We start from the raw sequence: 25,557 nt of genomic DNA on the forward strand, positions 1-25,557 counted from the left end.
CATTATGTACAAAAAAAATATGTAATTGTGAACTTTGTTTCACCGCAAATAATATTTGATAATATGAATTGGAGTTTCTCATTTAGAATTGTGAATTATTCGATTTTACAGACAGACAGGGTAAGAAAACAAGCTATTTAGCAGGAAAAAAACGTTAGATTTAGTGAAAATAAAATTGCAAATAAATTTACTTATTCTACCAAGAACGAAGGCAATAGGTACCTGTCATTTCGCATATCGAAAAAAAGTGAAAAAATCAAAAAAAATGGCTATACCACACATTTTAACAGAAATATGCCTATATTGTGTCAACAGCGTACATTGGTAAGTATCAAATAGTCGCATGAAAATAAATAAACAAAATATCTAGTGTATTTACAGCACATTTAAAACAGTTGGATAAAAAAATGCTAGTGAAAACGCCACAAGTCAGATGCGTTTTTTGCAAGCTAGATGCCTACCTATCTAAAAATGCTAGATATGGCAAGAAAACGCTAAATTGGCAACGCTGGTTACATCGGTGGATTTTCTTTTTATCTATTCCTCAATATTGCAGCAAATATCCAGAATTAAAATATAATTACTATTTCAGTCTGCGGCCAATTATATGCAGTGGTTGAATGTTATTTATTACTATTATTAGTATTATACCTATAATAGGTAATAGGTATCGATTATTTTAATCAGCCAGAGGGTTCGAGCCCGCGTACTACGGATCAGAAGCGAACACACCGGCTTCTAATTCGCAAGCTAGTGGCAAGCATTAATATTCAGGAAATATTAAAATGATACTTCAAATTCAATATGACGTACCTATACATATAACTATAATACAATTCAATTTAAATATCCGTCACACAAAAATTGTTTGCCTTAATCTTATGCCGAACATACTTCATAAATAATTAGTAACTATTTTATTCACATATATTTTTTTAATTAAAAAATACGTGGAAATAAACCGTTAAACCAGCATTGCTTGATTTCTTCATAAATAACAATACGTAAAAAATGTAAACAGTTTGTAAATATTGTTTTCATGTCATATGCGACGGTATAAATATTAGTGAAATATTACAAACGAAAGAAGACCTTGATCGCATACAAATCACTTCAATGTATATGAAGCTGTAGCAAAATCATTTCTACGTACAATATACGGATTTTATTATAATTTTATATCTAAGGCTACTACATATTACTATTATTGTATGGATTACGCCTAATCGAAAGTGAAATACTTTGGGAAATCGCCGGTTATGAAGCTCGTATTTAGTATGTCAAGAATGTGCTAAAGATCAGTCCAATGTATCGTAGTTTGATATCGCTATAGAAAATTTGCATTTTCTCTCGCCAGCGACGTAGAAGTAGATAGTGAAGATAGTAGACTCGTGTTTCGTTAAGATTTTATCTGCTTCAGAATTTTCGTGCTACGCCTACCAACAACAATTATTTTTTTACCTGACTTGTTAATAATATTAATCAATCACGTTTTTTGATAACTATCAGCCTTTATTATCATTGTCTAGAATCTTGATGATCTACAACAGATGAAATTCTTGTGTTATTTCTCTTATCATTTACGTGTTTGCATAGTAACTAAAGTATACAAAAAATGTATAAGTAAATACCTAGAATATATTACTGAGATATGTGGTAACTTGCCCAGATACGTGTTTTGAAATCAGATAACTAGTACTTTCCACTTTATGAATGTTTATAACAGTAAAATATTATTAAGTAGTAATTTTCTTTACAAATAATTATTGTTGAAAAAACATGGTGAACCAACTGAAAATATTGTGAATCGAAACCGGTTTTCAGGGCCGAGGCAAGGGTGGCTGACGCTCGGTTGCCAGATTACTATTGTCGTCCGTCCCCCCAAAACAAAAATAACAAATAATGTGGAATTATGAAAGATATCAAAACATAGTTGAAACAATAATTATCATATTATTACAATAATTTAATTTAATTATTGAAATGTTGTAGGTACTTCTATGACTGGCGCCCATTGAATTGAATTAATAAAATCATTAAAAAATATTTATTTTCGGACTATTGCCGCCCGGGTGTTTCGAACCCCTAAGGCTGCGCGCAGACGGCATTTATATATATATATATATATATATATATATACACTAAAATGTAAACGGGTACCAATAATAATATATTGTAGTGAGAATAATGAATACCTACCTACTACTATTGATAGGTATGTGCCTATGTACTTGTATAGGTATATGTATATTTTTTAGTTTAGTTTAGTTTACCTTCTAGTTATGGCGAGCCTTTCTTCTGATGAAATACTTCTTCTCATAGCTGTGCTGTGTCAAAACTTTTTATTTTATTTTGTAAAACTGCTTACCTACCGAATGTATTAATAGTATTTACAACAAGTTTTTAGAAACAATGCAAGTATTCAAATTATTCACAATATTATGTTTTTATACTTCATCCTTTACTTAGTGGGTATCTAGGTAATAAGGTTTTTACCCTTTCTTCGTGTATTAACTTATAATCTTTTTTTTTATTGTATTAATAAATAATAATAGTACAAAACCTAAATCAATTAGAATTTAAATTCAAACTCCATCAAGTACCCTCGGTCGATAGTATTGATCAGACAAAGTTTATGATGATACATAATAGGCACAATAATAGGTAATTTTCAAAACGCTATCGATATAAAACAGTCCAGCTCCAAAAGAAGCAATAGTGGGAAAATAAATGTAGGTATAATGCAATATTATGTACTGATTTTATATTGATTTATTTACCCTTGTACACCACTGTAATGAGAGATAAATACTCTCGCAGCAGGGTGCAGTTTCAAAAAAAGGCGTTTATGAATCTCCTTGAAAACTGTGTTTTCTCTGTCCAGATGTTTGGACAGCATCGTCGATATATCGCCATAAACGAAACGCAAACAAAACGCATTCGACCCGTAAACGACGTTTGGCGGATGAATCCGAAACTTCGCTTTGCCGTGTGCGCGCAGCCTAACACCCCAGCTTCGCGCGTCCCTGTCGGTTTTGTTTTATTTATTGCAAAAAAAATATAAATAAAAAAATTCAACAAGTAAAATACGTAAAAACGATTTTATTGTGTTATTTCTTAAACTATTAAAAATACAGTGATTGTTTTTGTAGCATCCAGTTTTCAAAACAATAGGTACCTACTTTATAATATGGGTAATACATTCTATCACCAGTCACCACAAGGCTTTTTTCTGTTGTACCTATACTGTTATTGAAAATAAGGTCTACATCAGTGATTCCAACCGTACTATAATTTATTATAGTACAATACTATAATTTTAATTTCGCGAAAAATGTAAAATACTATAGTTTTACGCCAAATATGCCAAAATACTATAATTTTAAAGGATTCAAGACGTAAAATGTTCCTGTACTATATATTTTTCAGAAATACTATAATTTTTACACCTTTGTACTATAATCAGCATAAAAAAAGGACTGGGAAATGGTAGGGGGTCTGGAAAACGGAAAGGGCTATTGATGAATAGAAGTCGGCGCTTGGTGAGACCAAATCCCACCCTGAAATGTAGCGCCGACGAAGAGGAGAGGTAGACTTATATAATATTATCAATTAACGTTTGAAAAAATCTACCAAAATATTATGTTTCAACTTTTCTGATTGAACTCTCACAAACTACAAAAGAAACTTCGCATATCATTGAAAAATTTCAATTAATATGAGTATTTTTGGTAGGTACTAATAGACTTTCTTCGCGCTTTTTAAGAAAAGTAAACTTAGTTGGATATGAGAAATATTAGGTATATAGGTAATTCAAAGCTCGCAATGGACCGGAGCGCATTGGAACGTAGCTCCGATTCGTGAAATCCCCGCCCCCCTATCCCCAATTATCGCTCCGTCTTGTGGAAAATTAAATATTGCATACCGGTTTGTGAATTATTACAAAGTGATTAAATTCACTTAATTTATGATATTTTTATCCGAAACTTGTTTGACTTATGGTAAAAATTATATTTACGACGTCTCTGCGGTGCTTGCACTATTTGCATGCCACAAGTTTAAAGATTGTTATTCCATTTGACCTCTGAGGTAGGTAGTTATATAGGTAATACAAAAAACTCACCCACTTATACGTAAAATTAAGGACTTAAATATATTCTGAAAATTATCGAGCGCTATTCTATATTGATGAAAATTGTATTATGCTGATTAGCACCTCTCTCATTTTCTATGAGTTAAGTAATGTAATTCATCATTATGACTAATTACCTATTTTCGGACTGATCTAGATGACAGCTAATCTGATAAATTCGATGAATTTTCCGAGGGGGGCTAACGTATGTACGCCACTGTTTATAACGGCTTTGAGTTCTCGAATCAGATAGCCGCCAACGGACATGGAGGGGGCTGGCGCCCGTTTGCTTCGTTTCTTCGTTCACTGCCCCCCGTGGCCCGCCGAACGGCCGAACCGAACATTCCCGTTGTAGCCATCGAGAGAAGAGGTCGCTTTAAATTAAACCTCCATAATATTAAAAATCGAACGTTATCCGTTTATTTTGAAAACAAATTTTGACATCTAAAATACAAATCGATTGTGTATACTGTATAAGCTGATTTTGCGTCGCTTGTGAATTTATGAACTAAAATATCTTTCCACTGAGTCATAACTTATTGTGAAACTTTTCTCATTTATGAACTGTGGTTGTGGAATGCAGTGAAAGAAATAAACTGTTAAATTTATTGTGCCAAAGGAATTCTTTACCTTCGAGTGACTAAACTTCTGTCTTGCATTTAAGGACGTGATTTCTTATTTTGTTATATAAATTATTGGTAAGCAATAACATTTATATTTTATTAATCTCTTTACTTACTTTTAATCACCTAATATTTACGAAGTTATTGCTGGTATGAGTGAAATTATAAATATGTATTCAACTTTCTCTTTGCTTGTTTGGTACATTAAAAATAATGATAATAGTGAAATTTATTAATTAAAGTTATCAACTGGATAACGTGGTATTGGTAATAACTTCCTATTTCATTTCACATTCACAAAGTGTTTTGTTTGTTGTAAACATGTTTTAAATTGAGATGACATTCATTTTATATAACGGTGAACTACATAGTACTTACTACACCAGAACAAATTAATATTAAGTAAAATAATTAGGCATGGATGCAGATTTATCTGCAACATAGTACCTAAATGCATAAACGAGAAAATGCAAGTGTATTAATATTAATTTGTCCCTTGGCCTTTACCAACCTCGTTTCAATAACTTCACGGAATATATAATTCTTAGATAGGTACATAGGTAGTTGTAAATATTATTTAAATGGAAACTTAATTGATTAATAATTATTATTTTTGATCACATATTTTGTTTTTTCAAGAACTCGTATGTGTGCTTTCGCCAATAACAATAGATACATCTGTTTATAATTTAAAACTCATAGTTCCATATCATAATAATAATACTATAACACTGTGTACCTATCTACATTGTCACCGTACACGCCTGTTGAGTATGGTGGGAAAATAAAAATATTGTACATACAAATTACAGGCTCAACTTTATTGTAGACAAATGAAATTAGCACAGATTCAACATGAAATTGTGTTTATGAGCAATTGATGTGATACTACTACATAATTGACTATGTAACGAAAACCAATTAGATTCTATTTATTTTGGGCCCTTAAGATGACAGATGTGGTAGGTACCTGAGCATTTAAAAAAAAAACACCCATTTTCATGTTCGTTAAATACGTAACTAGTGTATTTTGTCCACGGTGTGATCTGAGCTCAATTCAAACCAGTACCAACTGAAATAATTATGTTTTTCTATAGGCCAATCACGTTTGATGAATAACATAAAACGATGACCACCTATTTATTGAACGTTTAAGAATGTTTGATTAAACGAAAGTTTTCTTTAAATTGCTTTCGCTTCATTCTCGGATTCGGACCGAATGCTGCTGGCGCAACCTTACAATTAAAACAATTATCTCTCACTACACTGTTACTAATAGTAATTTAATTATAATCACTATTAAGAGTAGTATGACTATTTTTATGAAATAACTTTTACCAAATAGGTAAGTGTCTACAATCCACAATATCGAATAGTGCCAGTGCCGCTCTCCCCAATATATTTTAATCTGCAGGAAAGTTTCGAAAATAAAATTGGTGCTGTTACTGCTTTTCATTTGTATATAAGTAGGTATAATTAAGTTCGCACCGAAACTAGTACTAGTAAGATCCGACTTATAGGTACCTACCTGAAGAGTTTTGGCAGGTTTTACTTGGGTGCCTTATTCTTTGCTTACCTAGGTAGTATAGCGCCTTAGATTATAAAGAAATATAGCGCATTTTCTGACACGTGTTTTTCTAGTGTCTAGTTTTCTTTCATAGTGGATTAAAGTTAACTAAAGTTTTTTTTTTCATTTTGTTCACAGATCTGACGCAGTTACCATGTCCATGGCGAGTATTCACCCCGCTGAACTCAGCAGTTCTCTTGACCAGTAAGCATTGATTTTTATTGAAATCATATAGAAATTACAATTACATTATTTGTGTTAAATATTAATGACGGGGTAATACCCGCACTGTATCCACAGGCCAACTCACACTTTGTAGGAAGGTTGTCGGAAACTAGTAAAGTTAAACAAATAACATTGAATTCCGATTAGGTACTTATTTATTACAATAAAACTAATAATCATAATAATATGCATAGCGAGGCTGGTGTTATTATGACAATATACACCCAGGTAAATATGCCAATAACGATTCCAGTTTTCAGTTTTATAGACTCAAGTAACATACGACTACTTGTTTATTATCTTCTTTCAAAATAATTATTCAATTCTGACACAGTAAACTTTGACCAGGCAACAAATTTATATGGGTTATAGTGACAACGGATTTGTTATTTTATTGTTTATATTATTGATAAGACGTAGGTATATTGTCATAATATTATAAAACAATATTCTACGTAGCGTGTTTCCCAAAAGATTATTAATAATATTAGGTACCTACCTAGGTATATCGATTGCTATGAAGGTATATCAGATTTCGTATCACCATAGATAATCGCAATCGGAAATGGTGAGATACTTACTCTACTTGAAAACGTGGGGAAATTTGAAGAATACCCATATACCTACCTACGCATGCTTGTATCTTAGAATATTAAATACGAAATCAACACAGAAAAATGATTTCTGCTAGCAAAGCAGATAAATGTATAGTGTACCTAGGTACCTAATGAGTAATACTGTTGAAATTAGAAAAATATTTCGATCGCACCTACATCAACCGAGTGATTTAGTATATATCTACCTATCAAGTAGGTATACATTTTTATCCATCGGTTCCAGTGTTGCCATGTCTACTGAAATTTTGGTCAGGAAAAGAAGAAGTTATATTTGTTTATTTGTTATGAATAAAAGTCACTTTTTACATGATTTTTAAAAGACACTTGTGAGATTATGTCAATATACACGCTTTCACTAACACAATAGTTGAATTTCGTACATTTTTGTTATTCTAACGATATTTTGAAGAAATCTACTGAATTTTGAAAAATTTAGTTGGCAACACTGATCGGGTCATTCACACGACGAAAACATTGTTGCATAGTGCAGCCGCATTCGTATGCAGTGTAAAATGTCGGTGCTGTGGTTGCAAAAAGCTGTATAATAATATATAGAATAGGTACCTACCAAAGACAACTAACACAGGAAAAGGAATATGTAGTAATTTGCATTGTTTTTTGTTCCAACAGCTGTGGAATCAAAATGATTTTCATTGGGTATTATGTTTCCTAGTGTCTAATGAGATAATAATCATTATGCAATATACCCAGTTGCTTTTTTGTCTAGTGGAGTACCTAGGTATTTGTTTTTTTTTTTGAGATACCTACATACTTCCAATACTACAAATTAGATATTATTTTGGCATTTTTTTAAAATTTCTATTTTCCCGCCGGCGTGTTATTTATTAATATTTATACCTACGTAACGTTGTTGAGTTTAGTGAAAGGGTGTCAGTATATACCTATAGGCGATCATAAACATTTAATAATCAATTCCTCGTGAGTATAATAGTATGTGAGAAATAACAACTAGTTGAGATTCCTCTTTAAAAACACATGATATAATAATAATTTCTATCATTCAAAAATAACATTTTGGAAAAAGGTTGCCAACTCGAGGATAGTATAAAATAAATTTGTTACTGAAAATTCATTTACCTTCAGAATCAGATTCGAAGGCATTTTTTAGATTACCTTCCTCCGATTTTTTCTATCCATGCGACTTTTATTCCCAGCAGAATTTATGCCGAAAGATTTCTTAGCTTTTCTTTCTATGTGGGAGGCTTTTGTTTTCATATTATATATTTTATTCAAAAAACAGGCTCATGAGAGGAGTCCAATCCCTTTGGCTCATGACCTATTTTAACTCTCTTAACAATTTAAAATTGTTTTACGTATTGTGACCAGAAATGTCGAAATCCTACTAGGGAACATTCATCAATGTATTAGGAGCATAGGTACAGCAGTGAAACAGCAAATAATTTTCAATAGGTGGAACAAAATATTCGCACTTGTTGCAAATCGGAGAGAGGTAGTCGAGATGTGAGCACGTAAATTTGTTTTGTGATGGTATCGGAGGAATATATTCTTAAATCGTGTAAAGATGACTAAAAAACGTCACGCATGTACTCGAAAAGAAAACATGTCAATGGATATATTATTATTACTAATATAACAATAAACATATCATTAAATGGACGCATGTTGAATTTTTATGACAAATTATGTTTTGTTCTACACGCGTCGTTTGCACAATCTGCGAGTCGCATAGTCACAATCTTTTTAGACCATGCCTCGGCTGAAGTATAGCCTTAACATGGAGTGCATTATTTATTAGTAAGTAGTGCAGGTGGCATAATATTATTGTCATTCCACTCAGGAGATTTATAATTTCCTTAGTCATGAATTCTTTGAACTAGTGGTAATATTTTTGTTGAAGATTTTCATCACAGTTTTAACATCATACCATTTAATGTAACTATATAATACAGGATTAAGTTGTTAATGATTTTATATTTTATTTTAATTGCAGTCTCGGGTCACGCAGCATGAGCGCCGTGTCCTTGGACAATGTTGACACCTACGGGATGTATTACGGTGGAGACTCAGACTTGTCAGGGTGCGGTGACGAAGGAGTAAATGGGTACCCCGACTCGCACGAGACAGCGGAGGCGGTGCTAAGCATTGAGGAGTTGCGCGCGCAGCTCAGCTCGTGTTTCACGTGCGGAGTGAACTGGTCGCAGCAGCACGTCTCGCTGGATTGCTCCGAGTGCGGAGGATATGCCCTCGACAGGCCCTGCCCTCTTTGCCGGGCCGCCTGTGGCCAGCGCTGGAAGCGGGACCTCAATGTGGTGAGTGGCTCCTTCATTGCATTATCAATTTATCTTGTCTACGCCACCATCCTATGTGACATCACTTTTTACTATTTCAAATGAACAAACTAAACAATAATTAACTCTTCAAAAGATTGTATACCTTTGTGATTTTTATATTTTGTCATTCAACACATAAAAGAAGATGTATCATCAGTAGAAATGTAAAAGTGTAGATGCTTTTGTCTATGGACCTAAAAAATCTCTCACGACAAATTCTTTCCAATTGATACAATAGCAGATATACTTTCATTTGATACAATATTTTTATTTCACTTAGTGAATCATGTTAAATTGTTTAGATAAAATACTTAAAGCTCTCATGATTAAATTAATATAAATAACTGTTCTATTTTGTTACAGTCCCACACTTGTGGTAAGGCCCGCTGGCAAGGCGTGTGCCCCTTCTCGGAGAAACCTGTAGCACTACAGGCGTACCCAGCATGCGGACCACCTCCCACCCGGATAGCTCGCCTGCCCTCCCCCTGCTCGGCGGCCGCCCGTCTCGCCTCTGACCTCTGCCAGCGGCTGGAACAGCTCTCCGCCCAGCAGCGACAGTCGTGACGGCATTTCAGTTTCTAACTTCAAACTTTCACCCACTTGTGTCCCGTTGTGATGCATAGCTTGTGTTGCGATCGCTTCTCGCCCAATTTCTGCAGACCGGATCTTTCAGGATCTCTCTGATGGTCTTCGAAAGAGCATCAGCAGACCGAACGGTGAACTACATCACTCCAAAATATTCGAATGACTTACAAATATTATATTTTGATGCGGCCGAGAATCATTTCAACTCTGGTATTAATGTATCAGCCGCATATGGATTAATTTTAAGTTCACCTGTTAAGTCTTGCGGCGTGCATCACCAAATGGACGTAGTAAAGTGAGGTTAATTTCACCACCATCTAAATTATTCTTTCGGCGACCTCATAATAGAATTAATTTTGGACTGCGTCGATATGACGTGAGAGATTTAGACTGTTCTGTTTTCTTTGACCCGCTCGTAGACGCCTCGTTGCCGTCGGCGTCTATGAGAGTATCTCACGCTTTTTACCCTAGGCTCTAGAGGAAAATTTGCATTTTGTTTGGAGAACAATATGATCTATGCGAACATGTCAGTTTTGTGATAATGTGTCGTGAACTTTGGACATTCTAATCAGTGTTTAATTCACTCATCCGGTTTCAACTTAAACCTGTGGACTATAAAAATACACATTGCATATAAACCATTAAGTCTATATTGATAAAATTTTGATATAAAGCACAGACGAGATTTTAATACGTAAATTCCCATTAAACAGGTTTCTTTGTCCGGCTTATTAGATTAATATTTTTACAGTAACTATAATAAGTATTATGTAAAGCAATTAAATATTATAATGTTAGTTTCTAAATTATCGACCAGTCAACCCAACTCGAGTCTCATTGAACGGCATTGTAACTATCGCCAACCATTTATTGAAGTTATTATTCAACATCATATTGGAAGGAAATACTTCAAAGGTCATTTGCATGGGTTAACTGGTCAGCTGTTATGTAAATTATGCAAATATTAAATCAATAATTTAATATTTCTTATAAGCATATATATTATATAATTGTATATTTTTTTATCAGGTTTATTGAATTGTTATATATATTTTTTTAATTCAAAATGTTGACAACTTTTAGTTTGTTTGCATTGTGTGTATTTGTTATTAATTCACCATTAAACATGTATTGTTGTGATTCACTATTGCATACAAAATACATCCTGCATTGATTACATTTGTTTTTCAAAAATTCTTTTCAAAATAATATAAATAACTTCTATGTTGATGTTGTAAAAAATAAATACGGGAATGTCATTATATTTTATATTATATCATTATTGAGCTTTCTGCATTTTAAATGTTTAATATTTTGATATATTATGTACTTTCAAAATTTAACAATAGTATTTATGAAATAAATTTGTTATAGATTTAATAAAACAATTTGTCCTGATTGATGTATTTTTTTTCACATAAATACACTCCCAAAAATCTTATCCAACTTTTCCTTTGCCACCATAATAATATCTGTACGTTAGAGGAAAAACCACGGGAGTCCAGTTTTTACCGTTTCTGAGTTAATATGCAGAAAATTTTATTTTATTTCATTACACAAATGAATGAAACACTGAAGTCCACAAGTAGTAAATTAACCGATATAGCTAATTAAAAAATCACTGAAGTCCAATTCACTTTAGTGCATAAACAACGGGTGTCCTTTTTACGATGTTTATGCTCTAAGAAAAATGTTAATAAACCAATATAATAATTCCATAAACACGGAAGTCCAACAAACGTTAGGTAGGTACATATTATTATCTATACTATAATTTTCGTTTTTCTTTGTACAAATCCACACGCGGAGTCGGATTTCGACAAAATTTGGACAGTAGACGGAGTCCGACGAGCCGGAGTGCGTGGTTGGCGTCTCAAATTTCAGATTTAACCCGTTGCACCCCGGGGACAGTTTTAAGGTTTTTGCAGAAAAAAAGTCGCCGCATACAAGGCCTTGAAACGCAGAAGTTAATGCTGCAACCCCCATTTTTTATTGAAAATGTCGCTAGAATGTGTACATTTAAAAAATATTGGCATTTATTTCAGCTTGATCGGAGGTCAAATGGCAAAGTTAGATGCAAATGACGTGTTATTCGTAGATCGGAATGCTTCACTCACGGACAATAAATGTATGTAGTGGAATCAGAGCCGGAGTGCGTGGTCGGGGTCCCAAATTTCAGTTTTAACCCGTTGCACCCTGGGGACGCATCAGAGCCGGAGTGAGTGGTCGGGGTCTCGAATTTCAGTTTTAACCCGTTGCACCCCGGGGACAGTTTTACAATAATAAATTGAATTTGTACTACTTTTTAAGATATTTAAATGCAATAAATGTACAAAAAAATAAAAATCTAAAATATTATATTTTTTTACTTTTTTTAATTCAATCCTTTGCACTCTACGTAACTCCCGGGCAGCGCCGGGTGATACAGCTAGTTATACATAAATAAGTATTACAAAAATGTGTGATTTATTCTTCAAAGAATATAACCACATTAATGAACCCAAAATTGTGGCTCTATCGCCATATACCTATTCAAATGGATTTTCAATTAAATAAAATAAAAATTTTCATTTCATTTGCCAAGCAATGATACCTGTGACGCCTGCGATAACCCTAAGATGAGTCTTAAAGATGTTAATATTTCTTTTGAAGAAAAAGAAATTCAAAGACACCTTTCGGAAGATCACATACAGGAAGCAACTGCAATTAAATAAGATTGATAAAACTCTTGCAAAAGAAAAATTTACCAGTATGACAGTAATAATGGTTGACTTGGAGAAGTGTTTACCGACTCCATATAGTTTCCATCTGAGAAAATTGTGGACTCTGAATTTTACAATTTACGATGATGCAAGTGGTGAGACACAACACTGATGTGGATGAAATAAAAAGTGAAAGTGGTGGCAATAAGGACAGCTGCTGCTTGATGAAATGGGCATCTAGCAATGTTTTAGCAAATATTGAAGAGCTGACGATTTGGTATGATAATTAATAAAATTGCCCTGGCCAAAATAGGAATATCATGATTGTTTTTCATATACCTGGTTTCTGAAAACCATTCCTACGCTGAAAATCATAAATTCCTATTACGAGGCCATACACACATGGAGATCGACACTGACCACTCTATAACTGAATGTCAAAAAAGATGCTGAACGGTATGCAGATAATTGTTACTCCATGGGATTGGGCTCAGTTTGTAGGGACATGTAAAAGAAACAAGCCTTTTAAAGTTATTAACATGGAGTTACAATGATATAAACAATTATTGGTCTTTGTATGCATCATCTTCAGCTCCTTTTGTGGCTCGAAAAGAATATTGATGGCACACCTTTTTTATTTATATCTTAAGATAGCGCTGGTTATCTACGTTATAAGGCGAAGTTCTCCGATAAAGATTTCCAAACTGAGGACCTCCGTAGAAAAACAAGGTCGCAAAATATTTTGTTTCACATTGGCATTACACATGTTCAAAACATCCAATTAGCACGGCCAAATTACAAAGATCTGCAAACTTTCTTTTATATCCACGTTTCTATACCCGTTATGCAGGCGTATACCGTGACGTAACGAACGTTAGGCGCTCTTAAAAATTTGTGCCGAAAGTGTCCCAGGAGCAACTTCCCAAGACCTTGGTTGGCGTGCGCACTAGAGTGTGCGTGATCCCTTATTTGATATAATGATTACAGTCAATTCTCGATGAGAAAAGACCTTTAGAAATGTTACTCCTGATAATCCTTCAAATAGCTTGTTCTCTCTCGGCGGAGATTCTCAGAATCACTCGCGAAATATTTTGTACGTGGGCGTGTTCTCAGAGGAGCAGATGAGTCTGTTTCAATATCACTAAAATCTCCGATATCTTCACAGTCACTGGGAATATCTGACATACAATCCGCATAGTTTTCCTCTAAAAAAGATTGGTCCTCCATTTTAAAAAGTGTTTTTGGAGATAAAACTAATAAAAAATATATATCCTAGCTAAAATATACTTAGATTAATTATTTTTTCAATGAAATTAGTGCAACAAATATAAATAATAATAGCTATTATTTATGCAGTTACACAAGCAATAATCTCCCGAAAAAAGCGAACGAAAATAACAACGCGATACAAGTTCACATTTATAACTGTTCTCATTTTCAAGATAAAATTTCTATCATGGATGATGAAGCATGGTGGACGTTTCATGGGTAGTAAACCATTAAAGACAAAATATCAAATAGCACGCAATTTCATAGATAAAAATCGCGTTCATTTTTTAAAAAAAGAATGCAGGTTCATAAATGGTTGACTACCACTGAAAAGGGTCGAAAATAAAATTTCGAAGTTGAAGTGACGACACTGGAATATAACATTGAGTGTTTATTACCTTTTTTGTTTATGTCTCGTGATTCACCCGCCTAGAAACGGGCTTATAACTAATTAAAAAAATGGTATAGGTACAAAAAAAATACTGAATGGTATTTATTACGTCCGCCATCTCTGTAAAAACCGCGCAATATTTTTTTTCCATCGTGCTTTTACTTCTTGCACATGTCATTCAACCATCTGTCGATAGATCTTGCAACCAAATATTAAATTTCATATTTATTTTTCACAGTAAAGATATGCCTATGTGAGGACGCCACGTAGGCGTCACCGGATCGTAACGTTCGGCTTGCAAAGGACGCCAATGTGGCGTTACCGGACCGTAAAGTGTTAATATGGTTTTAATACTCTGTAAATGTACTTTGAAATTTTAGGAAACAAAACTAAAAAAACATTTCAAACCTGACATAATTAGGGATGTCAAAAAAGTATACGTCATATACATAGATACTTTTTCTTTAGTTAAAATATTTAAATGCCGACGAAAGATAACATTTTTGTTCATGCAGATGGAGCATATAGATGTGAATCAGAAAATGTTTTCTTTTAATATACTTGGTTCGACAAAAATATTATATTATTGCAAATATTATATTGATCAAGTAAGTAATACACCGTTTTGAAGTTAATAATTAAACAATTGTTTTGAGTCAATGTGTCAATGACATTCAACCCCCGCAGTTTGATCAACCCAAATTGTATTTTAATGCTCTACAAAATGTACTGTGAAACGGGGTGAAATTAGACTAATGCCATTTTCAAAACTTTTAGCGAATTAATGTTTTAAGCCTCAAACTTTTTTAAATAGTTATGCCGCATAACTACATAATTTTAGAATCGTATTGTTTTTCAAGAAGACATTGCATTTGTTGTGATATTAAAATGTTTCAACACGATACTAGTATGGATACAATGACAGTACCTACCAAATATGTACTTTTTCTTTCGAATGGCTGCTTTAGATTTGGTTACTGAAATATCCATAATTTAGTTATAAAATTCTAATAGAAATAAACATCATCAGCAAACAAAAGTGAGCAATACATAAACCATATTATAAATTTGTCGAAAAATTATGTATTATAATTCTGCGGTTGCCACATCCCCCGAACACTATTGGCAACAAATAATTTCTCTACATTATTATCTAAAATATGGATTCATTATTACATAATAAATATTTGAAACAATTAATTCTTCTCAAATTAAAATGGTCAAAATATTATTGAAAGATGTATAATTTCACAGATAAGGTATTACAAAAAGATTCTAAAGCATTTTAATTATAAGTCATGTATCTGGGGGTGGCTGAGAATTTAGCGTATGACTTGATGACTTTGTTGACGGCTTCCAGGAAGTCTTTTTCCGTCGCCACCTTTCTTCTCGCTCGGATCGCAAACATTCCAGCTTCCGTGCACACAGACCTATTTAAAAAAAAAAACAAATCTTTCAACTAAACTTGGACCTAAAAAGGATGAACATTATTACTGGTTTCTAGAAATTAATGAATAGAAAAAAATACATGTCAATATATTTTTTCCATAATTTAAGCCGAGTGTGGTTATAACTCACGTCATTCACTTTTCGGAGGAATTATTTTGTCCTTAAAGCTACCAATGTGTCATGAAGATTATTAATTTTACCAACCATGTTAATTGAAATTTTCAAATTCCGCCATTGGAAGGACAACCAGCTTTATAATTAATTAAGATGTTATTGACATGATTACAAATTTATTTTTGATGTCTGCACATATTATTTTTTTATTCAATACTGAACACAATACGGAGTTCAATACCTCAATTAACATAGTTGTTGGGATTAAATTCACAGATAAGCATTCTTAAATCTTACAAATTGTAATTATTGTCCTATTAAATCATGAACAATTTTAGATATTTGAGGTGTCTAATTCCAAAAAGCGAAGTCCACATTTGGTCAATTGGGTCATTGGGCACAAAGTTTAGTTTGCACTATTTATGTCGGATCTTAACAGCCTATCTCCATCCTTCGCCACTGCTATATTGTGACTGCATTTTTAGATAACATTTATGTGAATATATGTAGTGTCAATGTCAATACATAATTTAGAACACCTCAGAAACATACCTATTAGAAAAAATAATTTGTACTGAGTGAAACATGAACCTGCATCCATCGGTTTCCAGTCAATGTGCGTTACCAATTAAGCAATCTGTACATCACTAATCATGGGGAAACTTACTAATAACTATGCATGAGGTTTATCCTCCGTAAATCTAAATCTGTGATTTTGGGTCTATTTAGTTTGATTTTTAGATGAGGTCCTCTCCAAATTTTAGTTGTAACATATGTACTGTCCGGCAAGAAGATCTAGGCAATAACCGGAAGTCACTAGTGCGGTTAAAAGTGGGAGGAGCTTGTTAGTTCACAGTTTTAACACGTGGACAACTCGTCGCTAATCGAAAGGCGCTTCAATTGGAGTGCTGTTAAAAATGGGAGGAGCTTGTTAGTTCACAGTTTTAACACATAGCCAAGAAGATCCTGTTGGACAGTACCTACTTGCAATAATTGCTAATAATTTTTGAACTATTATTCTATATTCAAGAAAATCTTATGAATTATAGTTTGGTCAATGTAAGTATAAAATTATTGAAACAATTTGGATTTGAAACCAAGACCTTCAGACACTAGTCCGATACGGTAAAATGATGGATAAAAAAATCTTCATTGTAACATGTGAACAATATAACATTACATAGGAAAATAATGACAATATGCAAGAAAGATAGATTTAATACACACCTTATCTCAGCACCAGTGCTGTTTGGACAAAGTCTGGCCAGTAAATCAAAACGAATATCACGCTCAACACTCATGGAACGAGCGTGGATTTTGAAGATATGGGTGCGGCCTTCCAAGTCCGGAAGACCAAACTCTACTTTACGATCCAAACGACCTGGACGCATTAAAGCAGGATCCAGGGTATCTGGCCGATTGGTCGCCATCAACACCTATTAAAAATATACATACATTAGTATTGAATCTATTACTATGGCCTTTTTTTTTTTAAACTCGTTTGTCAAGCAAAACTATTGTTAAAACAATCAGAAAATAAAATATAATAGAGGTTTGCGGAAATCAAATATCCGGGACAAATGAAAACTATTAAATACCTACTAGATGTTAAATTTTTTAAAATTAATTTATGTTTAAATTTCGTTAGTATTAATATTAATTTATGTTTGTTGCATTTTTCAGGAATAGATAAAAAAAAAAAACTCATTTAATACATTGGACGCTAAAGACGCGCCCAGCGTGTAACGATTAAGGTGGCCATTCGATCAATGTGTTATTAATTGGCTTTATAACTGGAATTATTGAAAATTATGAAGTAAACACTGCATTATTAAACATTATTTGTCATTAAACGTAATTTATTGTTGTGATAATTAATTTTCTTTTATCACGGTAGGTAGGTAATAGATTTTTTAATTAACTTGTAAATCTATCCTCGTGAACAACTCGCACCGTGAGTGTAAAACCATAGCAAGTGCAAATTTTTCAATTTCGAGATTTAAATGCAAAACAATTGCAAAAGTCATGAACTTGATAATGTAAAAGTGAAGTTACTGCAAACTTAAAAATTTTCATTAGAAAAGACAGATATTTGGGTTTTACAATACAAAGATTTACTTCCATTGTTAATGTAAAACCGTAGTATCTGCACATGATTCGGTTTTACATTATCTATGACTAATTGTGAAACCCGAGCATCAGACGCATTCTTTTGGTGTATGCAATGTGGCATTGTTTTTATTATTGTGATAGCAGGCAATTATTGAAATGATTCAGTGTTCAGACTTTGATAACGCATCCAGACGTGTTCTACAACACATTATTGTTTCCTTTGGTTCAAGTAATATAGTGCAGTGTATTTTGTTTTTATCAAATATGAGTTTAAGGAGTAGAATGATGGTGGAGTTAGCTTTAAAAGCTGAAAAACTTCTAAAAAGGGAAGACATTGTGATACATATTATACTAAAATGATATACAAAACTAACCTTAATATTATTATTGTTATGAAAAATATGACATTCATCAAAAAATAAACAATTATCGAGAACACAGAAGGTGAAAGACGTTGAAGAGGCAGTAGCCAGCAATAAAATAGTATGTTTCTATGATCTGCAGGCCGTATTATCAACACCAAATGCCCAGATATCAGTGCTATATTATAAAAGAAAGCCTTCAACCTATAATTTCACCATCTTCCGACATTAATAATAAAAATGGTTACTGTTTTGTTTAGCATGAAGGGACCACAAACAAAGGGGCCAATGAAATTGGTTTTTGTGTTTTAAAATTTTTGGAAGACCAATGAATTGGGAAAGAAGTCATTTTTTATTTGGACAATTGTGCCGGACAGAATAAAAATAAATTTATTATAGCAATGTATTTATACGCCGTCCAGAATTTTAATATCCCAAAAATCACACAAAACTTTTTGGTCGTAGGACACACCCAGAACGAGGGCGACTCTATACACTCTTGCATAGAGAATCAAAAAAAAAGAGTCTTGAAGTCAGGTCCAATTTATATACCAATACAGTGGATTCCAGTGATTCACTGGAAATTGGCACTGACGAGATTTTTGATTTTCACAAGTTAGCAAATGAAATGGGCAATAATTTTCAACTCAACGAAAATAGTGAAAAGGTTAGTTGGGTAGACATTCGCGTTATTGAAGTGAGGAAAAGCAATCCTTATTGCCTGTTCTATAAAAATAAGTATGAAAAAGAAGTGATTGATGTAATAAATATTAGAAAACGTCAGGGCGGACGTCAATCAGTACAACCTCAACTACACAAAGCATTTATAAAACCACCTCAGATCTCCGAAGTAAAATTAAATGACTTGATTTCCCTATGTTCATCAAAAGTGATACCAGAAATACACCACAATTTTTATAACAAACTTTCATCTAGACATTTAAATACAGAGTCAGATAATAATTGACGTCGATAAAATTAATTATAAAAACATTACAATTATTGTAATTTGCTATTTTTATTTTGGTTTTAAATTGTATGCAACTATTTTAATAAATTATAGTTAGTAAGCTTACAATATCAAAATATTGTAGGTAAATATCATTCTTGATTTATTTAATGATAATATAATATATTATAGTATAATGGTATTACCAAAGTTCCCAATAAAAATCTTACTGCAATTCACGTAACTGCGAAATATCAACATTTTCTATGCGTCATGAAAGTGTAAAACCATAGCAACTGCTAAAACTTGTAATTTTGATGGATTTATATGAAAAAAAATTAAATTAATAAAAGAACATGTAATAATGTATACATACTCCAAATATTATGGTTTTATTTTAGAAACTCTATTTTTCCTGGCCAAATGAAAACTTCAAACCCTTATATCTCCAAACTATGTAATTTGCACATACGTTGGTTTTACACTCACGGTGCGAACTGTCACATTACACAGTTACGATAATGAGGCATACTCATGTTATAACCCAGAAACCAATAATAACAGTAAGTTTACTTCAATCTAAAAAAGATGTAATATTGAGAATGTTGAAAATACAAGAGAAGGGAACCTTGATATTTCCGCGGGGATCAAAACCATCCAATTGATTGATGAGTTCCAACATAGTCCTCTGTACTTCGTTATCGCCTCCTGCTCCATCATCAAACCTGAAAAACCACAAAAAAGTTTTATTACGCATCGGGATCATATCAACTCACGAATATTCATTTTTACTGTAACAAAGTATTTACCTGGCCCCTCCAATGGCATCAATTTCATCAAAGAAAATTAAACAGGCTTTCTTGCTGCGAGCCATCTCAAACAGTTCTCTCACCATCCTCGCACCCTCCCCAACATATTTCTGTACCAACTCCGAACCTACAAATATAATATTAGAATGAAATGCTGACTGTTAATATTTAGTGTATATAAACAACCACACCGCAATTTCGTATAGATATGGATGGACATTTGTGCTTTCAACTGGCAAAATGAGGAACTGACAATATGAAAATACCACAAAAGAATCCATCAAAAATTTGCATGATAATAAATTGAAAATACTGTTTTAGTTTGCCCAAAATCTCAATGATTTTTAAACACACAATGGAATCATCATTATCAGCCGAGGTCAATCCACTCCCTCCACTCCTCTCTGTCCCTAGTTATTCACTGCCATGTACATCTAACAAACTTTATAAGTTCATTTATCCAGGTTTTAGGGAGTCCCTTTCGGTGATCTCTACCAAATCACGTAGTCTTGTCTGCTTCCTAATCCATTGGTTTCTTTCCATTATCTCTCTATGCCACGTTGCGCTACCTGTAAATTTAGGATTTTTCTTGACAACAATGTCATCTGCATAACGGAGGTAACTGAGGTATTCGCTGTTAATTGCGATTCCACTGTTCTCACAGTCAAGTCGTCTGAATAGATCTTCCAGAGTAGCGGTGAATAATTTGGGTGAGACTTGTCACCTTGTTGGACTTGCTAATAAGGAACCTGCAAGTAGGCCTATGAAGCTTTACACTGGCTGTTGCATCATTGTATATGTCAGTGGCGAAGACTCCATACTAGGCCATTATTTGAAGCCTACCTTCTTAAGAAAAATATTTTTTAATTGCATATTGACTTATTTATATAATCACTTGATTATATATTCTATAAAATAATTTATTTTGCCAACGAGAGATGCCGTATGTGTAGGAATGTATTACACAGATAATTACAAAACAATCTGCAAAGGTTTTAAAAATATACCACAGCGCGCCATCTGTCTTGACGTAAATAAAGGTCGGATTATGTTCCAAATTCTCAATTTTTTTCATATGGACTTTATGTCACGTAGCCCCGCCCAGTCTATCGAAATGTATGAACTAAGATGAACTCCAATCACAGAGCCTAAAACTAAATAATTGTATTACCAAATACAATGACATAGTTCCACGTAACAAAATCTTGAACCGAATAAGATTCAAACAGACATCTTCCGCTTGCCAGGCGAGTGTCTTAACTCATAACCCAAACACAGACACTCTGTATGAATCAAATTTAGTAATGATTATTACTATGGTTCAAAATTAAGACGGTACCCATTGCTGAGGGCATTTAAAAACCTCTCAGTTATTGCGTATTAAGGGAAAGAAAGATGTGTGTTCGAATCCTAATTTGTCCAAGGTTTTTCAATGTAAAATATTTTGATGGCCGAGGCTTAAGCGTTGGCTTATATTGTCATGGGTCCCGAGTTCGAATCCTGGGTCTGGCAAATACACATATATTGTATTGTTTTTCAATTTGTGTTTGGAGTCAAAAGTATGGACCTAATAGTTTGAGCAAGTGGCTAACATCCTTTTCTCGTAAAAACGAAATCTGTTAATACAACCTCCACTTTGAGGAGGCCCATATGATCCTCCAAGGATTGAACATGGTGAAGTAGTAGTAGTAATTTTTTTAATACAAAAGTGCTTCGCATTCTAAAAATCTTATGTTTATTCAGTTTTAAATAAAAACAATAAAAAAATCAATAATCAACATTTGCGAAAATACTCAAATATCAATAAAAATATTACAGCTACTTGTGATGGTCGATCAGTAGTGCGTACTACACAATGGTGGTTTGTGGAACTAAAAATTCATTAAGCCTCACACAGGGTTCATCATATAATTTATTTGCACCACCGTGGCAAAGAAAAATTCCTCCAATGCAAAGAAATTTCATTATAAAATGAATCCATAAAAAAACATTCAATATACGATATACATAAGTAGTATATTGTAATAATACATAAACGGCGACTTACCTATTACCCTAATGAAACAAGCGTCAGTTCTGTTGGCGACAGCTCGCGCGCATAAAGTTTTTCCAGTGCCAGGAGGACCAAACAAAAGAACACCTTTCGGGGGCTCAATTCCCAAATTAACAAACTTCTCCGGCTGAAAAAGCAAATCAAAACTGCATATACTTCACACTTTATATAGCGATTAATCTCACCCAATGTGTATTAACCAGAAATTAAAACATTCAATGAATCAAATCTATAATTACATGAAGAAGAGGCGTCTCAACGACTTCTCTGAGTTTTTCAATTTGTTCCTTGCAGCCACCGACATCGCTGTAAGTCACATCTGGCTTATCTTCAACTTGCATCATCGTCACTGTGGGATCAATTTTAGGAGGCAGCGGTATGTGGATTTGGTATTTATTGCGATCCACCCTAAAAAATATTTATGATAAAAAATTAGTAAGTATAGTATTAGTACAAAAGGAAAGCGTTGAAATGTTTTGGTGGTTGAAAATATTCTCTTTTAAACTATTACAAGGATAGCACCTGTATTCCTAGATATCTCAATGCAACACGGTAGGTAAGGTATATTAGCAAGTAACCCCAAGTGAAACACTAAAAATTGACGGAATTATAGACGACTTTTGTGAATAAGTAATGAATAAAACAAAATAAGAGTATCTTACCAAATATAGGTTATTAAAGTTAAATGAAATATTGAAAGTATATAACTTGAAAACACCTCAGATAATACCTATCAGAAAAAATTTCTTTAGAAAAAAATACCAAATAACGACAGCATTTGAACCTGTATAAGCACTGCTATCGCACCAATGTGCTTTAACCAATTAAGCTACGGGCATACTATTTAATTACGATAATTTTAGCTGGTAGTTCCTTCATGAAATGCTTATCGAATTGCGTAATAATGTTTGGCTATAGGCAAAGAGATTTATTTTTATCTGGCAGGTATTAAGTGAGGTTGTTTTCAAGTTATGTATGTTCAATATATAGAATTGGTTTATTAAAAATATTGAAAGGTTCAGTCGAAGAAATGAAAGCAGTAATCTTTTGATTTTTTATACCTACTACATAATTATTGTAATAACATTGAACACCATCTATATAAATATTTAATTTTTTTAATTCACTTAGATATTAGATCTCATTATTGAATATGGGTGGATATCATAGTTGTGGTCCACAACGTTGACACCTCTATGCCGCATATTTTCATTTGTTGAATGTAAATAAAATGCCAATTTTGGTTTAAGATATTGTCTAAAAAAGAATGATTCAGTCAGCCAAAGAACACTATACGTGCAAATAATTAAGTAGTGAAGTTCTCACCCGACGCGCATTCCTTCTTCAATGTCAGTCGGTGCGACGGAGTCTGCAAGATCGACCACAAACTTTGCGAATTGCTTAACATTGATAATGTACTTGGGATTGTCAGAATCAGCATTGATGATTTTTGTACATCTGGCCACCTGAAACAATTTTTATTATTGTTGGATTATTATTATATCGCAAGATATATTTTTGATACTTTTTTTTTGAAAAGTAGCACTACTGTAACTATAATCAATCAAAACATGAATTTAGTGGCGACTTGTCCGACTTTGATACCAATCTACTCAAGTGTTGTTCATAAGATTCCCTTTAATTTTTAGTCCAAACTTTGACTACGTATTTCAAGAATGTACAGCAGTGCGCTGAGTATTGAAGCGGCAGACAATTATTCAACACGTGCATGCGGTGCTTCTACCTCATGAAATACTGTTTGAAATGCAGTGTACACTAACTTATATTATGCTACCCTTAGCAAGTCACGCCACTGATGATTGTGCCAGAACAATAATGTCAGGTGTGTTATAAAATATTTATATCTGGGTGATATTATATCAGCGGTGAAGGATGGAGGTAGGCTGTGGATATCCGACATAAATAGTGCACACTAAACTATGAAAGCAGAATGATGATTTTTAGTCATTCGGTGAACTGGGAAAATAATGTGATGTTTGCCAAACTCTGACACACATTTTTTGACGCAAACCAGTACCACTACAAATATATTTTAGACACGTTAGGAAAATATTATAGAATTATTGTTAATGAGTAACAATGCATTTGGATTTCAGGTTCGGACCATCGGAATGCAATTGGGACGTCAAATCTCCACAGCCTACCTGTATCGGGTAGCACTGTATTATATTAATAATTAATTTACCTGCAGCGGTTGCTCATTTTGAAGAGTCTGCTTGTCAGCGGCCAGATCCCAAAGCGCGGGCGGAGCTAGTCCAGTATCTGATTCCTTGATTCCAGTTAATTCGTTGACAGATTTGATCACACTCTGAATATCGTCTTCAATAGCTTTGATACTTTTTGTGTATTGGCCTTGCCCCTGAAGTAAGAGAAGGTAGTTTAAATATCTATTAGTTGACTTTGCCAGTAATTGGGCTGCTAACGCTTAGGATAAACGTTTGTACCACTGATTAATTTTGAATAATCTTTCTTAGGTGCAAAGCACATAGGAAGCAGCTGGACGGCAGGGCGCGCATTTTTCAAGGGATACGGCCACTCAATTATATCGTTTATGGAATTTATTGCAGTATGTATACAATTGGAAAAAAAAATCGGATAAAGGTTATAAGCGAACTTTCCCAAGCTATGTTAAAACGAGGATAGCAGTAGTGAATACTTACATATGACTTCAGAAGAGCGATATCTCCTTCATCGAGAGCTGAAAACAATAAAATAGTCAGATTGAAAACGAATACAAAATAATTTGCCTAAATATACAATGTTTCTACAGGTCCTCAAAAACCAAATACAGTATATCACTATATTATCAGAAAGATCTTGTAATAGTTTTCAGTACATACATTTGATTTCTTTTTCGGGTTGTTCTTTTTCTTCATTTTTTACTTTTCTCATGTCATCTCCCAGGTGATCAGGCATTTTTAGTTAGACGTTTACGTTCAGAAACAATAGACAAAATGTTAAACTTGACAACTTCACCGTTTCATCGATTACTGGCAAATTTTACTGAACCACTCTGAAGTATTTACAAATTGTATTTCATCTATAGTCTATGGTTGAAAAGACTGCCAATCGATGAAAAATAAACCATACTTCCAACGTACCAACTCAACAGAAATAATATTCACCCAAGCAAAACCTCGTAAACACCATAGATAAAAAACCTAATGTTCACACACACACACACCTTCTCTTTTCTTTCCATGCGGAAAGTAGGTAGTTCGCAGGGAAACTAAAAATATATATTTACCTAACATTTTATTATGAC

General features: G+C 33.4%; 2 protein-coding genes across 2 annotated transcripts; one reads left to right on the plus strand and one right to left on the minus strand.

Annotated features, from left to right (window-relative positions):
* The first annotated feature begins 4,474 nt into the window (after window positions 1–4,474).
* On the plus strand, window positions 4,475–10,677 carry Pino (protein pinocchio). Its single transcript, XM_085953205.1, has 4 exons — window positions 4,475–4,830; window positions 6,461–6,526; window positions 9,137–9,455; window positions 9,840–10,677. Exons 2-4 carry the CDS (start codon window positions 6,477–6,479, stop codon window positions 10,038–10,040), a joined length of 570 nt encoding a protein of 189 aa, XP_085809331.1. The 5' UTR covers window positions 4,475–4,830; window positions 6,461–6,476; the 3' UTR covers window positions 10,041–10,677.
* A 4,972-nt stretch (window positions 10,678–15,649) lies between these two features.
* Window positions 15,650–25,284, minus strand: Rpt1 (26S proteasome regulatory subunit Rpt1). The gene is made up of 10 exons (XM_085953198.1): window positions 25,133–25,284; window positions 24,953–24,990; window positions 24,478–24,651; window positions 23,598–23,737; window positions 22,511–22,679; window positions 22,266–22,398; window positions 20,219–20,345; window positions 20,038–20,134; window positions 17,214–17,422; window positions 15,650–15,853 (listed from the first exon to the last, which is right to left on the minus strand). Exons 1-10 carry the CDS (start codon window positions 25,206–25,208, stop codon window positions 15,709–15,711), a joined length of 1,308 nt encoding a protein of 435 aa, XP_085809324.1. The 5' UTR covers window positions 25,209–25,284; the 3' UTR covers window positions 15,650–15,708.
* Window positions 25,285–25,557: the final 273 nt, after the last annotated feature.

Source organism: Rhyacophila brunnea, unplaced genomic scaffold (assembly GCF_057557595.1).
Source record: "Rhyacophila brunnea isolate RB1 unplaced genomic scaffold, BYU_Rbru_1.0 scaffold_3, whole genome shotgun sequence".
NCBI classification, from domain to species: Eukaryota; Metazoa; Arthropoda; class Insecta; order Trichoptera; family Rhyacophilidae; genus Rhyacophila; species Rhyacophila brunnea.

What these genes read in the sequence shown, in the direction of transcription:
- Pino (XM_085953205.1), top strand. Translation starts at nt 6,477, where the DNA reads ATGTCCATGGCGAGTATTCACCCCGCTGAACTCAGCAGTTCTCTTGAC. An exon ending in CTCAGCAGTTCTCTTGACCA is followed by an intron (nt 6,527 to 9,136) that starts GTAAGCATTGAT and finishes TTTTAATTGCAG; the next exon opens with TCTCGGGTCACGCAGCATGA. An exon ending in GGAAGCGGGACCTCAATGTG is followed by an intron (nt 9,456 to 9,839) that starts GTGAGTGGCTCC and finishes ATTTTGTTACAG; the next exon opens with TCCCACACTTGTGGTAAGGC.
- Rpt1 (XM_085953198.1), bottom strand. Translation starts at nt 25,208, where the DNA reads ATGCCTGATCACCTGGGAGATGACATGAGAAAAGTAAAAAATGAAGAA. An exon ending in GAAGAAGGAATGCGCGTCGG is followed by an intron (nt 22,680 to 23,597) that starts GTGAGAACTTCA and finishes AATATTTTTTAG; the next exon opens with GGTGGATCGCAATAAATACC. An exon ending in ATCCCCGCGGAAATATCAAG is followed by an intron (nt 17,423 to 20,037) that starts GTTCCCTTCTCT and finishes TATTTTTAATAG; the next exon opens with GTGTTGATGGCGACCAATCG.